The 16680-nt window shown below is 38.7% G+C and overlaps 1 protein-coding gene across 1 annotated transcript; it reads right to left on the reverse strand.

Annotated features, from left to right (window-relative positions):
- Window positions 1–694: 694 nt before the first annotated feature.
- Window positions 695–16403, reverse strand: LOC139743188 (threonylcarbamoyladenosine tRNA methylthiotransferase-like). Its single transcript, XM_071653689.1, has 13 exons — window positions 16191–16403; window positions 12736–12918; window positions 11350–11462; window positions 10531–10761; window positions 9375–9495; window positions 8596–8699; window positions 7821–7987; window positions 7144–7289; window positions 6651–6711; window positions 5965–6084; window positions 5202–5348; window positions 3686–3823; window positions 695–2347 (listed from the first exon to the last, which is right to left on the reverse strand). Exons 2-13 carry the CDS (start codon window positions 12897–12899, stop codon window positions 2216–2218), a joined length of 1644 nt encoding a protein of 547 aa, XP_071509790.1. The 5' UTR covers window positions 12900–12918; window positions 16191–16403; the 3' UTR covers window positions 695–2215.
- Window positions 16404–16680: the final 277 nt, after the last annotated feature.

A 16680-nucleotide genomic window follows, 5' to 3' on the forward strand; every position in this document is an offset into this window, starting at 1 on the left:
CAATTTTCTTCAGTGTGCTTGTACAAGAAATTTACTTTAAAATGTTCACTTCAGGTTGAAAGAATATTACTCCACTTGTCCACGAGTCATACGTACTCACAGCCTAATAATCACTGGTGGGAAGTTATTAACTCTAATTCTGGAATTGATCAGACCATACTGTTGACACTACCTTGCCTTGAATGATGGCAAATTAAAGCCTTACAATCGTGGCGAGCGGTTTGTGCAGCACGGAGATGAACGCAACACGCTGCCTCCCCCCACTCTTTATCAAATGTCGTGACACCGAATGAGAATAGCGCTGGCTCAATGGGTCAGTGAACAGACACTGCGGCTCAAAATCACATGACCCAAAATGGCTGTGCGAGCCATGCGAGCTTCCGAATGGAAGCACACTCACAGTGCGCATGCGCATGAAGAGAGGCCAAAAGAGCCACACGTCTTCTGGCCTCTCTCCTCCAATCACCGCAACTCACGGTCACAATTTTTGTGTATGATGCGTACACACACGTGTCTCAGTGGCAGCATTGTCCCACACGTTTACGGATATAGCACTGCAGTCTGGCATTGCATACAAATTTCGTTCGGAGGAGTTTACAAAATAACGTACCATTAGGGGTTAGGATCGCCCGACTTTAGATTTACCTTTTGCCGCACAAGTTCCTTCACTGTCTGTCATCTACATTGTAGGGTAAATTGTACACGATTATCAAATCATAGAGTATATTATCATAGTAGCTGCGCAATATAAATTTCCTTTATTATCATTATTAAATCTTTATGGTGTACAAAGTAAAATCAGCCTGAAGCCTTTACCTTTACAGTACAGTAGATGTACACAAAGCAGTAAAATGACAGAGAGAATCCTCTGGTCTCAAAAAGCCCCCTACACTTCATGGAAAGACAAGACAGAAAATAAAATCTATCCAACCAGAAATACTGTCATGTCTATTGCACATATATACCAGGTAGTTGCATCCTTACATGATGGAAATACAAGAACTAATCACCAACATGGGGGAAGGATGTCTGGTTTTACTCTAGTCCCACACCAAGTCATTGTGGTGGCAGGAAGCATTGGGGGGAAAAATATGTGTCGTGTGACATGATTAACTACTTGTCAGGTATAGAGAGTTATCTTTCTCAGATGAGACTGATTGCAAGAAAAATGTCTTGTAAAACATGTTAATCAGTCTGTTTAGTTTACTATTTTCCATTCTCTATTAATGCCCTTACTATCCCATTGAAAATCATGGCATCCTGTTTGTAAAGCTGATGAGACAATGTACACATAAAAGTTTAAATAAGGTGCTCTCATATGAATGGATACTACAATGGACTTGAAAAGTTTTTGCGTCAAGAGTGCAACATTGGATTGCTTGTAATAGATGCAAGCTTTGCAAAATTCTTGCTTTACAGAAATACAGCAAAACAACTTTATGAACTTCTTTGTTTTGACCCACAGGTGTTCTTTCTCTCGAGACTGCTCTGGTTAGTAGCAGATAAGCATCATGAAATATGTTTGGTTTTTAAACGCAAGATATGACACTTTATCCTAACGTCCTTCTCACATCAATTACAAACATCTTTGCCATCGACAGAGAATGAGCCAAAAATCAGGCATATATTTCTGTGATATGATGTCACAAACTAATAAGATACAGGCTGAAAAACTCTCTACTTGGACCAGTGAAGTTTTGTTTTATCAGCTTTCTCTTTTAGCATATCTGCAAAGATGAAAATATACTGTAAGGAGAATTTCACCAAGTGATCAGTGACCTTCACTGATGTCCCAAGTTTTAAAGCACTGACAGGCAGAAGCTCTGGGCATCAGAAGTCATGCACAGGTGATCTGTACCTTGGTCGTCAGCAGTGTGTGCCAATGTCATAAACAACGTCCTATTGGAAATGCCTGGCAATGAACAAGTGCCGACACATATAGGGCAAGATAAGTTGAACGTCGCTGCAGAGCAACACAAATAGCAGCTTTTCTGGCCCACCATGCAAGACATACTCATCCTGCATTTGTTCAATGAGGTTCTATACACCAACAACGATGTTCAGCAATGTCTGCTTGGAAGGGGCCAAACTTCCAATAAGCGTGGGATGCCTCTTCCATGTCTGAGAGTAGCACAATGTGCTTTATGTTACATGCAATGTTCCTTGGCAGCTGCATGGAAGACTGTAACACAGAAACTTTGCTGGGGATGACATACTATCTAAAGACGTAGTGATTGATGACTCTACAGATGTCTAAAAACACGATGGCGAAGAGCGCCGCCACAATCACAGGCATCCAGGACCATTTCCTTTGTTGGGAAGTGATCTCCACTTTGCCTGATTGTACCTGGTGAGAGAAAAAAAAAGAATCAGAAGGAGAAAGTCTAGCATTAATATTTTTTTCTTAAATTGTGACTTTTTGAGATGAATTTGTTTTGATACATAACTTCATGAGATGCAGGGCAAGCCTAGAACAGGGCAGATAAACATTTGATATAAAGGTCTGCGATCATTGTAGGCTTCAATTATTGCACTACCTATCATGGCAGCAGCCAGAATACAAATAGTTTTTAAAGTATTTATGCTATTACCATGGTTTCTACAGTAACTGCACATTGAAATATCTTCAAGAAATGGGCAGAGATTACAGGGTACATGGTGCATCTTAACTAACTGCTTGTTTTGTGTTGTTCCTCAAGACTAGTACATTGATTCTGTGCACACAATAAATGATCTGCACATAGTTTGTTTGCAATTTTGATATTCCATGATATGGTATGGAGAGATGAGATGTGTACATGATGAGCTCTCCAGGTATGATAAAATGTAAAGGATAATCCTTTTCCTGAAGTAAGCCTTCACAAAAGGCATTAGTGCATGGAACCCCCCCCCCCCCCCCCCCACCATTGGGTACACAATTGACTCTACCTAATCCTTTTATTCACTATCAATGAAAGACCAGGAAGCAAAGATTAGTGACCCTAAGGGGGCTGTGTTGTATGTGTGCACAATACACACCAAGAAATCACTCTGTACATATATTGTTCTGCTAGACATGACATAAGTCACACTGTTGGTAGGCAAGGACCCAGCCCTGGGAGGTACCCTTAAGGTGACTGCTTTATTTCAAATGACAAATTGTCAACAACAACAAAAAAGAAGTAAAAGTTCCCCTACCCATCCACACCCCTTCCCATGACATTTTTTGAGGAAGTAAATTTTGATGAAATAATTTCAGTTCAGTTCATCAGCAGTTTTCCGATTTTTACTTGAGAAGTATGTGCAATAGCCCCACTGACTTCTCTTAACTGAGACCAAAGAGCCACTCCAGATATGAGTAGATAGGATGCTTCTCAAAATCAGCTCACAATACAGTCTTCTGCATTCAACTTTTGACCAATTTGCTTTTTCAGTACTTTGCTACTACCGAGCAATATGTCTTTACAAGAAAACCATATCAACTGTCAACATGTCATGCCCATTATTTCATCTTTGTAATTGAGCAGTACTTCTCTACCCATGAACTACTCATATGATATAACATGAAATATGCTTTGAAATGATCTACAAACAGTGAACGTGAATCTAAGAGCAACGGGTTGACATCTCATCAGATGTCACCAGCATTTTTCACATAATGCCAATGTGTTCCTTTTACCTTAGTGGTATCCACATACAGACTTACATTGGCATGGAGTTTGAGTGGTGTCTGTTTTGACGGATGAACACGTAGGACTTTCCCCATCAGGAAATGTTTTCCAACAGATTCGATCTCGACGTCTAGCATTCTGCCCAGGTACTCCTCATTCTGAGGCACCAGAACCTGCCCAACAATAACGGAAAAAGATTCATATAATTTCTTTGCAAAGGAAAAGAGGCTATAGAATCCAACACAATCATAATTTTTGGTTTCTTAACCCTAACTGCACGGGGGGCCTCGGAGGCCCCCCCTCGACATTTCGCACGATTACTCTGCAACACGCAATGCTCTCGCCGCGATGCTCCATGACTTTTTTCTTTTGAGCTTCCCGCACATTTTGACACCAAATTTGTGACGCCTGGGGGTACGGTTCTGAAGTTACATGACTTTTTCTACATGCGCATGAGGCCAAAAATGGCTAAAAAATGTGATTTTGTGTACAAAGTCAATGCAAATTGAGTTTTTCACATGGTTCATATAAATATGCTTATTTTTACTCTCAATGGCTAAAATTAGTTTGTTTTAGGAGTATTATGCTTCAAAAAGTGTCTGTGACAAATTTTGTTACAAAAAACAACAAAAACAAAAGGTCGAAAAAAAGAGAAATACATAAGAAATTCATGAAACAATAAAATAAATAAGAAATTAATTTTGATACCGAATTTTTTTTAAAGTACATTTGCTAAGAATGCTACAAAGTATAATTATACCAAAAATGAGCACTTTTGAAGCTTTATTTACTGATTTAGATGAAAGATTCTGATTTCTTGCATAAATTATCATAATTAATCAAAATAAAATAAAAGAAGACTATTTTGGAAAATTTAAAAACACGATCTTGTAGATTACATCGCACACTACCATTGTGCAAAGTTCCGCGGCGATCGCGCGATCCACGGCCGAGATCTCAAGGGGGGGCCCTTGAGGCCCCCCCAGTCTTTCGAGCTACCAAAATAGCCCAGTCTTTTTAGGGTTAACACACACTACAATTCGTAAAATGACCATTTCCACCAATGCTTATGTTCCGTAGGATACTCTATGATATCAACTTGTTCAAAGAAAAATGCAAGAAAATAAGGTTCAGCATTTATAAATGCAACTGAGCAATATAAGAATCAAACAAAGAGCATGCAATGTAATGAGTTGCCCATATCAACAACTTACTGGACAAATATGCACAAATCATGAAATCATTTTAAATTCTGGAAATGCAAGCAATATGTATAATTTGATACACTTTTGACACTTAATAAAATGGTACAGACAATCAGCCTCCTGTTGGTCTTGTCCATTGGAGTTTTATTACAAAGTACATTATATCATTGTTAGCACATCCTCTACACGAAGTGGTATTCCGTAGTCTTCTTCTAACAAATGGAAAGTTCTGGATTGATATGAACTTACAGTCTTTTTGATTTCAACATGTCCTTTGCCTTGCCTGAGGTCAGTATTGGCAAATTTGGTTGTATGTAGAGTGCTCGGGGAGGATTGCAATACACACCTGGTCATAAAACTTGTTATGGGACACCAGATACTGCTTGTCATGGGATGCTTCAGTGACTAGCACTTCAAATCTCTGGCCCACCTTGTCATCATACGTCTGGTAGCTTTTGAACAGTGTGGACAAGGCCTTGGTTCTTCGCTTTTTCTAGAGCAACAAACACATTATGTAAAAGATAATAGTACACTGCATTAGGAAAAGCAATGGTGCATGATGATACCGCAAGTGCATAAATCATGTTGACAATGTTGTAATATTTTCTTGCAATGGTACCATCTCAAAATCCTGAATTACCTTCTGATGATGTAATCAAGCATTGCTTCTTGGTATTAAACTTGTATATACTGGTAAGTTTCACTGACATGCATTTTGAAAAATTCCAGAAAGCTGAATTTGCCATCACACCAATACCATAAGATGTTGATAGAGAATACCATGCCACAATTCCAAAATAAGGTAGCTTCAAGCTCGTAATGGGATAATGGGGGTAACTTCAATGTCACTTTCATCAGAACATTTCAAACTTGACACATAAAGTTTTTAGCCTCATTGTAAAATTAATAATCCCAATCTACATGTCAACAGACAGACAAACATAATGCACTCTCGACCCTAATTTTTAAAGAAAAGAAAGTCACTTCTACTGCATAGACGCACAGATAAGATAGGCAGTCTGCTGTGCTTTAACCATGAAGATCGTCACCCAACTGACCCAAGATAGTTTCCTTGTTACTGCCTTAGGAAAAGTATGCAATATCCTCACCTCTGGTGCTGGTACCTGAGCCCATTTAGCTGCTGGTGTGCCTGGGCGTGGGAAGTACTGATTGATGAACACACTGGGGAACTTGAACTCATCTATTAGGTGTAATGTCTCCTCAAAATCCTGTTGAAGATGAAAATAACAACGACATTAGACTTGACTGGATGGCCAGAAAGAACACACAAACCTACAGGCACTCTGGCATATTCCTGTAAACTTACTCTTTTAATACACGTATATAAAGAAACATCCAATTCATAACACATGTTGCAACATATCTCTATGGATCATTAGACATGTCATGAATTCCTTCATAATAAGATGCTCTGATTAACATAACTTAATTTCCATCACATCTTTGAAAATATGTTACAACCTCAGCCTCTGAACCATGAACCCTTATCACGATGAAAACAACAACAACAACAACAACAAAAGAAAACACCTAAACACTAAGTTAATTTACACAACATACCGGTACTATAAAATTATTGCCACACAGAAATCTGCTTCACTAAAACATCATAGCTGTGGGAGCTACTGGATGGTCTTTATTTCAGGTTTATTGATTTGTTTTTCTTTCTAATTCACTGCTTTTATTACATAAGATTGTATATCAATTAATGTAGTTTATCCAGAATTGTGATACAACAAATGAATGTACACCATCATTCAGTCCACATTCTTACCTTTTCACTCTCTGTTGGGAACCCACAGATGATGTCAGTTGCTATGGTGACTCCAGGTAATCTTTAAAGATACATATTAGAGATGACATACAGTCATTCCATTCACATCAACATTTTGGCATTGTATGCATGAAGATTAATTAGTACCATATCCCTGCCAATGACATGTTTCTCCTTGTATACCAGCGCACTTGATTGTTATGTAATATCACAGTCTCTCACTCTGGAACGTAGACAAACTCTAGACAAATGCCAATAGTACAAATCTGTAATTAGATTTCACAAAGCAACAATTCAGGCATATCAGTACTATTTTTTTTTTCTTTTTCTTTTTTTGGCTTAAATTTTGAATGACACTGTGAAACAACACTGAACAAATCAGATATTCACTATTTACAGTTTGCACTGCTAAAGCTCGGTAGTAGCGAAGCTGGATGTTCATAACGCTTTATTATCATTTCCGAATATGGGTATGCATGTTGCTTGAACTTACTCTTTCCGAAGAAAATGGACAATTTTCTTGAAGTCATCTGTGCAGTACTCCCTCTTCATATCCATGAGGACAGAATCAGAGCCAGACTGGACGGGGATGTGCAGGAAAGAGTACACCCTGGGATGCCGCAGGATTCTCGCAATCCCCTGGGAATTGCACAGATTTAACCATGTGTTAGAGAATGTCCTATTATACGACATTGCTCTCTGCTGGTACATACAAGTCTTGAGTTGTGGACTTTGCAGGCAAGTAAGTTTATACAACTTGGTAATATTTCCCTTTACAGGCAACAGGTTACATATTTTCTTTTGTAAAGTCATATTTACAAACTTGGCTTTAGAGATGCTATATTTTCTACATTCTAACTACTGTCATGACTTTGGTTTTGTTAGAACTCTAAAATTGAAAAAAAGAGAAAATCAACTTTAAGTGTGCAGCATGGCTTACTAAGAAAACAAAAACAAATAATCAATACTTATATTTCTCTGTCCATTACATTCTTAATAGTGACATTGTAATTATTTTCTCCCTAAGAGGCCAAAATATGACTTATAATGCTTTGATTTTAACATCAAATGTAAATGGCAGGACTGTTTTTGACACAAAACTCAGTTTAGTTTGCAAAGACAATGTAACAACATCCATCTCAGTCTTCTAACTTGCTACTTCTATCCCACCTCCAGATGATCCAGTATGTAGGGTGGATTCGTCATGCCTATCCTCAGCCGACAGTCTTCCGGGATGACCTCCACCAACTGGTCAAGTAGATCGACGATGGTCACTCCGATATCGATACCGTACGCTCCCGTGTCTTCACTCGTCAACCAAATCTCCCGCACCCCCTCTGTCGGAGGAAGCATGATTCAGCGAGTCCATTACCACATAGATGTCACATAACACCTCTGTTGCAAATATAATGATTCTCTACTACGGAAGGTTAACTTATCTCTTTTGTTCTAGCGTTCAGAAGCTACTTGTCTCTGAGGTTACACTGAGAAAAAACAGGCCATATTTTGGAAGCTGACATGTTCTGGCAAAAAAAACCCAACAAAACAGCATACTTAAAATAGAACCATGGATATGCATATTGATTCCATCATCACTGACTCATCCGCATAAAATCAAAACATTTATGACAACTGGGAGTACTTATGATGACCAAATAAGATTTTCATGAAATGCATCAGATAAACACAAGAGACCCAATAAATCTTAAGAAATTTAAGCAAATAATTGTCTTCCATGATATCAAGTTTTGTGCTGTGCACACACTGTAATTAAACCCCAAAGTCTGTCATCAGCATTTATCCATGATGCTCACTTAGCCATCTGCCATAGACCAGGGCAAAGTATTCTTTTGTTCTATACAAATAATGATAAAGATTTAGTGACCTTACACTGTTATGATATATCTTGTTGAGAAATAAACGAAGGGAAAATTGTCTTCAATACCTTCAAAAGACTGTTTGGCTCTGGCAACAAGTTCCTCAGGTTGGTAGCTCCCAAGTTCTCCTCGTGCATGCTTGGTCTTGCAGTATGTACACTGATTTAAGCAGCTATGAACCACATATGAACAAACAGATACATCTAAACACTCTTGTGGCACAGATACAGGAATACCCCCCCCCCCCCAAAAAAAAAGCAAAAACAAAAACAAAAAACAAAACAAAAGAAAACAACAACAACAACAACAAACAAACAAACAAACAAACAACAACAACAACAACAGCAACACAACTGAAAAATCATCATGTAATGATGGTTGAAAAGCAAACTGCATTTTTTCAAAAGACTGAATACCGTATTCAGTATTCAGTCTAAATTGATTCATCCAATCCTGGAGAGATTTTTTGATTTTCATACAAAACAGGCAAGTTACATTGTAAAATCCCCAGCTGACTAGCATTTTCATGATAGATGGGACTATGAATCACTTTTCAGGATATACAGTGCATCCAACAATACACGACCTGTTGATTTTGGGTCCCAATGTGGTGTAGTACAATGACAGCAGTTGAGCTTTCAGTTGCATAATGAACAAAATAGATATGCAGGTAGCCAACAGGGTACCAGCAAGCACTAGCCAAGTGTTATGAAATAACTGAGAGTGACTGCCAAATATCTGATTTCCTGTTTACAACACTACATCCTTCTGTGTTTCTCATAGATGATGAATTAGTCAGGAACAAAGGCTTTGCATAAATGGTGCAATCACATATTCACAGCCTCACCCAGTGTTTATGGCCAGGATTTCAACGAGTGGGTTTCTCCGAATCTTGGGTAGATCTAAGCGGGCTCCACCAATCTTCTTCCCCTCCCTCTTCTTCTGACTGAACAGACGAACTGTGTTACCTGGAAGTAAATGCAGATACACAAGGGCTTAATAAGACTTTGGCATTCCAATGCAATTTATTAACAACAACAACAACAACAACAAAAAAACCCAGTTTACCGGATATATATCAGGTAACTGAAATTATAATTCATAAATGGAAAATCACTGACAGGAGAAAAGGGCAGTATGAATATTCTATTTTTCCTGTTTACTCTCGCTTCTAATGTTCATGATGAAGCAATAAGAAATAAAAAATAAAATGGCTAGGCCATGGGGGGGGGGGGGTTGTCCTTTTTTTCTCTCTCTCTTCAGAGTATTGTCATCAATACTTATATCTCAATCTGAAAAAGCCAGGTAATATTGGTATAGTTTGTTGGCATATCAGCTATAAAACAACACAGCTGAAAATAAATCAGAAATGAAGGGAATCACACATGATTCTTCCAACCAAAAATTGTAAACCCAGATGTGCTGAGGGTAAATGTGACAAGAGTTTATTGCTACAACAATGTAGCAATCTTCACTTATTTCAAAAAGGAGAAGATGCAAAAGCATTCTTCTTTACAAAAATGAGGGCTTCTTTACTGGAGGTCATCGCTGAAAGTTGCACAATATGATGACATAAATGGTATCCCAGGGTACCAAACGAAAATCAGCCATATTGTTGAATTATTTATTTTTGTTAAAAGGTTGTACCCTGGGTTGCCAAAAGGTGGAAATTATTTTGGTGCTGGAGCTAGCGGCGCTAGCCACTACACTGCAGTGCACTGAAGCACATGCTATTGCTAGCACAGCATGCCATGCATGCATCGTATAACATGCAGTGGCATGGGAGTGACTATGTACACGCACACACAGTACATGCATTTCTTTGCAGCTGTCCTCGAGTGGACGTGAGGTGGCGCTACACAACACGGTAACGCGTGATACATCATATATTTAGAGAGAGAGAGAGAGAAAAGATATTTCTTGCACATGCTCTCTTATGAGCATCAGCAAAAATTTACCACTGATCCCTTTAATTCTACCCACATTTTGTAAAGCCTGCTCACCTTTCAGCGTCTCCTCCACAACTTCCACCACCCTGTCGATCTGCTGCACCCCGACCACACTGACACCCTGGATGTACTTGGCCCTGGGCTGTGCCTGGGGCACACAGCCTGCCAGGACTAAGCTCTTCCCCTGCTGCTGAGCCTTCTTGATCTCATTGCGGAAGTGGTCCTCGGCAGGGTTCTTCACTGTGCAGCTGTTGAGTAGCCACAGGTCAGCCCCATCACTGTCATCTGTATATCAGGATGGAAGCAAGGGTGTGACTACGACATTTTTTTTTTCTTTCTACTTGAATTGAGGCCTGCTTATTGGCAATATGTCTAATAACGAACAAACAAACTAACATTCCTCTGCTACAGAAGAGCAAACATATAGGGGTCTTCCATTCTTAGTAAGTCTGGGCAAGGGATGAACTGACTAGACAGATATCGTATATGTTACTGTAAAAGTGAAAATTTTCGCACATATTGCGCAGCCAGAAACTAGTACAAAAATAAAAGCAAGTTAATATTTTTACTTGCTATGTACCACTGATAATTGTCTTGATTCCATAGAATAAAAAAAAACACACAAAATTCATCTTACTTGGCCTAGAGCAAAAAAATTACTTGCACGAAAATATCTCATGGATACTTTTACAGTGTCCTGAGCCGTTAAATATAATACAACTCCAATATTCAGTAAATGTCAAGTTCCAACAAATCTCTTATTTCTATCATTATTTTACACAAACATAGAGTGGTTGGATGCTTAATGCTACTTTTTTCAATTCATATCTGATATAATTTCTGCAGTTTTCAAAATCTCTCTTGAAAACAAACCTGTTATGTTATAGCCATAGCTAGCCAGTTGCCCTGCCATGTACTCGCCATCGGAATTGTTGTGAGAGCATCCCCAGGTCTTCACAAATACCTTCTGTGTTCCTGGGATGATACTGGAAGCATATATATTTAAATTCAGTGATAATAATTCATCATTATCAGCGAGGCATACACATGCCATATTGGGAAATGATTACATACAATTCTAGTCCCAATTTAGTGTGAGTCCATCATTTATAAAATGAGAGCCCCAACCAATTACAGTTAAATGGGACAAAGGTGAGCATTTCCCAAAGCAATCAAATACTGCATACGTCGAATATTTCACGAGGTTTTTATTTTCGCAAATTTCACGAGGCAGATGCTATTCGCAAAATCAAAGACATGCGAAAATATTGACTCTGATACCGATGTGAATGTTACGTACGCATGTACACTTCTCCGTTTCAGTACAAGACTCCACAATCTTGAATTTAACCACTCACGAAATTGTCGGGAGTCCCCGATTCGCGAGATTTCAGACTTGCAAAATAGGTTTACAGTATACAATAGGGTGCTCTGGAAAAGCACTGTAGACCATTCACTCATTTTGCATCCATGTTTGTTTGGTTTTTTTAATCTAAAGTGAACAGATTTTGTTCTTTTGCAATGTAATATAGTGCACTTTGATGGAAATTTACACAACTCGATTTACTTGATGTTAATGATAATGCATTTCGTAAGCTGAGAAACTATATGAAATAATTAAAGGTACTGTTAGTCTCATTGGATTGCATTAAGGGGTAATGAGTGTGATGTTACTGTCTTCACATATTACAAACTTGGGCAACTACACTGTAGAGTGCCCACTTACTATAGTAGACATTAGCTTAAAGACAATACACTGTGTATTGTGTGTGTGTGTGTGTGTCTGTGTGTGTGTGTGTGTGTTTTGTCTTATTTTGTTTTGTTGCTTTTTACCATTACAATACTTGTCTCCGGAATTTATATCAATATGTGTAATCACTGGTCATAATTTCCCACAATTTTTCGCCTGATATTACATAATAGGATTTTGTCTAAATGGGAGATGTTTCTGCAAAGTATTTTTTTCCTATCAAATAAGATAAAAAACAAACACAATAATAACTGAAAGAACTTACATTTTGCATTGAACATTGCCAATTGATGATTATCTAAGATATATATATGGAAGCAATATGATGCACATGAATTGTCCTACGACATTGTTGGATTAAAGCACTAGCTAGAGCGTACTCAGTATCCAGTACAGCATTGTCATGGTGAGTGTGCGGTCATCATCGCTTGGAGATGGGCACAAGTTATTCAGACCTCTATATGATATACAGTATCATGTTTGTAATGCTATCTGTGAATGATATTCACCTTTCTGCACACACTTGTTCCTCAGTCTTCTGCCCTCTATCTTTCCTCCTCTTGAGCACCTTGGGTACCACAGCAGGCTTGTTTGCAAACCGCTCCTTTGGCGTCACATCACCAACGGACACGATGTCCTCGATGTCATCAATTCCGAGCTCGCAAGATGGCATCTTGTTTCACAAAGAAAGCCTTCATAAGAGAGACAGACAGACAGAGATGATGAGAAGAAACACAAACCCTTTGTTAATCTACAATGTATAATCTAGTTTTAATTCATAAGAAAACTGGACATCAAACAAATGTAACCTTTCACAAAAATGCATCAATTTTTGGATTGCTGCAATTTGTACATGTATTTAGTGTTTAAAAAAAATTCTTCCCTCTGAATAACTATCAAACGAGCACTACTAAATTCTAAAACTTGTTTTAGTCCATTTGGAAGGGGGAAAGGCTAAGTTCATCAGAAATTGATAGCTCCTGTTAAAGATTTTAGCAATCTGGTGAATCTGATTGAGTCACTATCTAATCAGTTTGTAGAAATTGCACCTGGATTGGAGGCTGCATACACACAGTGACTACTCTCCATCATGCATACTCAACGTACAGATTTGCTGAATATAGCACTAGGTCTTACTAACACTGAAATATATGTGTTCAGTGACAAGCAGACTTGCCTGGAGGTATGAAACACGTACCAAGGTACCCATACCAAGTCGTTTTCTTCTTCTTAGTGTATGATGATGGGCCATTATCAAATTGTCAGTTAAGGGGGCATTTCATGAAGCATTTTGTCAGACATTTTTTCTGACAAACTGGTTTTTTTTTTTTTTTGTGGCTCTGAATTCCACACTCAAAGGACGAAATTTCTGCAAAAAATAGCACAAGTTATTCACAAAGTCCTGAAAATTACAAATTCAACAAAATTATGAAAATCATTCAGTCCGATTTTTGGAAATAGACTTCAAATACACCCCTCTCCAAAAAGTTGTCTTTTTGCGCAGTGTAAAATTGCATTATAATTCTGGACACTATTTTCGCAATGGAATAATCGACGTCTTTTGCACCTTGTCCTTGCACCAGAATCACAATTCATCCCACAAATCACCGTACATATTCTCACAGAGCGAACAACAAAGAAAAAATCGGCAAAAGAGGCTCAAATTTCGTATTTTACGGTAAAATGTCTATCTTAAACATTTCAAACAGTTCACGCGATAAAACCTTATGAAAAATCGACAATCAAATTTTACTTGCTTAGTCTATGAGAGCATGGGTGATGATTTGCGGGCCTTGCGGACCCCTTCCTTAGCACACAACTTTCCACAACGTTCGCGTTTGAGGACGATAGCTGCAAATTTTCGATATCGATCAGTAAACTTGTGGTTCTATTGGAATCTTCAGCATTTTTCCTGTATGTGAGTGGGATTTCATAGAATTTCAGTGACGAAATGTGATCTAAACATGTACACGTACAAATATGACAAGGTGTGGGTCACTCAACTATAAATCTGAGGTAAAATGTGAAATTCTTCGCGTTTTTACATTTTTATGTCACTTTTTTTGCGATTCCGGTCCACACAACATTCTGTGCGTGAGGCTAATCTACGAAGTTTCGCGTGTACTGAATTTCATCAGTACACAAAAATGTGTGTGTACGTGTCCAGAATTACCATGCTGTCCGGTAATACCATACCAAGGGTACCTGTATGGTAGTGCTACTACACATCGACCACCCTTTTTTAAACTGACCGCGTAGTTTTGGCGCACAGAACGCTTAGTACGCACTGCACTGCACGCAGCGCACATAAAAATGTATTGGCTTTGACTGTTGATGAGGATGTGTGGGAAAATGCGAAAATTCACTGTTCATTAATGGTTTAAATCAAGGACAAAATTTCAAATAAATATTTTAACCGAATCATAATGTAATGTCAATGTATTTTCTAAAAAAACTTTGTACAACATGGTGTTCAATACAACTTGGTTTGTGTGCATTGTCATTAGTCAATACAAAAATAGCGGTCGGTCTTAAAAAGGAGTGGCACCGCGGGGAGCTGAAAAGAGGCCACTCAAGTTCGACGGCGATATTTTTGCACTGAAACTTCGAATTGAAGAGGGAACAACATTTGATAGTGCTGGATTTTCTCAATCACGTACCGGTAGGTCAAGTTTCTACGTGAATTTCAGAGTCAAATATGCTTATCAAGCAAATAAAAACAAGGAAAAGTAGACATTACGTGGTGCGTAATATATGTCCCCACCGGTAGTAGCATTTTGTAGCAAAATGTACAATATAGGTAAAAAATCAAGGTCAAAGGTCAAAGAAGTCAAAAAAGGTCAAAATTCTGTGTAGAAGTTTTGAAGCCCTCACCTAGTGCCATCACATAAAGCAAACGGAATCGAAATCGGGTTAGAAATGGCGAAGGAGTAGCATTTTGTAGCCAATGTACAATATAGGTAAAAAATCAAGGTCAAAGGTCAAAGAAGTCAAGGTATAATTCTGTGTAAAAGTTTTGAAGCCCTCACCTAGTGCCATCACATATACATAAAGCAAACGGAATCGAAATCGGGTTAGAAATGGCGCAGGATCTCACGATCTCACGCATATACATGGCACCCATTTTTCTCACGCATCGGGCAAAGTCTGCAACTGGGCCTATGATAATGAGCATAGCTCAAAAGATTGGTTACAGCTCGTTATTCCGAAGGTTCGATATTCCGAAGGCTCTTTATTCCTAAGATTCGTTATTCCGAAGGTTCGTTGTTCCGAATTTCATTTTCGGATTGACCAATCTTCGAATTAACGAACCTTCTGAATAATGCCACAAATTTTCAGATTAACGAACCCTTTTTCATATTCAGATTAACGAACCTGTACTGTAGGTATACCAGATAGGGAATTTGCGTGTTTCGGAACGACCCTTCGGAATAACGAACCTTCGGAATAACGAACAGCACCCAAAAGATTAAAATTTAAAGTGATAGTTGCGACTGATCGCACCATTTCAGAGCTAAAAATTGAAAAAGCTCCCTACCGTGGGAGGCCAAAGGGGGGAAAAACCCCTCCCACACCCTCGCTCGCGCACACATTCGCATGCATGCCGAGATGCCGAGTACAGTAATGAAAATCTCACTCAATTTTTTTTTGAACTTGGCATCCCTGACAACGTGCACTGCGCGCTGTGTTGCACACGTGTATGCTTGCACCTACGCCTGGCTGTGGTTCACATAGAAAAGAAACCCAACAACACTGGAAACTAGTTGAGAGTGAGACTCCCATTATTTAGGCCAATGCTATAATTTAGGAGTCAAATTGAGTGAGATCAATAGAAATGCATGCAAATGAAATAAAGTTTTAGAGTGAGAAAGGACCAAAATGAGTGAGTCTCACGCTCAATGCGTGAGAGTTGGCAGCCCTGAAAACTAGAGTAGAAATCTGAATTGTCAGAGATCATGCATACCTGTCAGAGGTAGGAATACAAGGTAGAGCCACTAGATTTCTAGCTATCTACCGTTGGTATATCGCGATCCATCAGAACCTTCTCAGTAGTCCCACACGTATCGTTTCACGTCGACGTTTGTTGAATGCAATATGCAATTATGCACGGCTAGCAAGGCGTGGGGCGTGTTGTCATTGTTGTTCCTGTCGAGATGACTGTGCGTGCGTGAAGAGCTCGAGGTGCGCATGCGTACGTTACATTTTTTTTTTTTTTTTTCTAAGGACTGACGGAGAAGTATATGGACTGCATGTAAATGGTTTCTAACTATTTTGCGTAAAGTTAAAAACCTAAATCCCCATCTCTACCAAAACTACTATACCATCCCTTTGCTGTTTCTTTGTAGTTGTATTGATACATGTAGTATTTTGCATAACCAGGCGAGTTGTGTCAAATGTATTTGTGTGCATGCAAACAGACATATCAAAGCAGCATATAGGCTCTAAACCAGTGA

Source organism: Diadema antillarum, unplaced genomic scaffold (genome assembly GCF_040938485.1).
Source record: "Diadema antillarum isolate AM-2024a unplaced genomic scaffold, OU_Dant_1.0 seq00001056_RagTag, whole genome shotgun sequence".
NCBI lineage: Eukaryota > Metazoa > Echinodermata > Echinoidea > Diadematoida > Diadematidae > Diadema > Diadema antillarum.

Bases quoted from the DNA above. Each gene is read 5' to 3' on its own strand.
- LOC139743188 (XM_071653689.1), bottom strand. From the start codon at position 12,899: ATGCCATCTTGCGAGCTCGGAATTGATGACATCGAGGACATCGTGTCC. The intron at 8,700-9,374 runs GTGAGGCTGTGA...TGTGGTTCATAG, and splicing joins ATCCTGGCCATAAACACTGG to CTGCTTAAATCAGTGTACAT. The intron at 5,349-5,964 runs GTGAGGATATTG...TTGTTGCTCTAG, and splicing joins CTCAGGTACCAGCACCAGAG to AAAAAGCGAAGAACCAAGGC.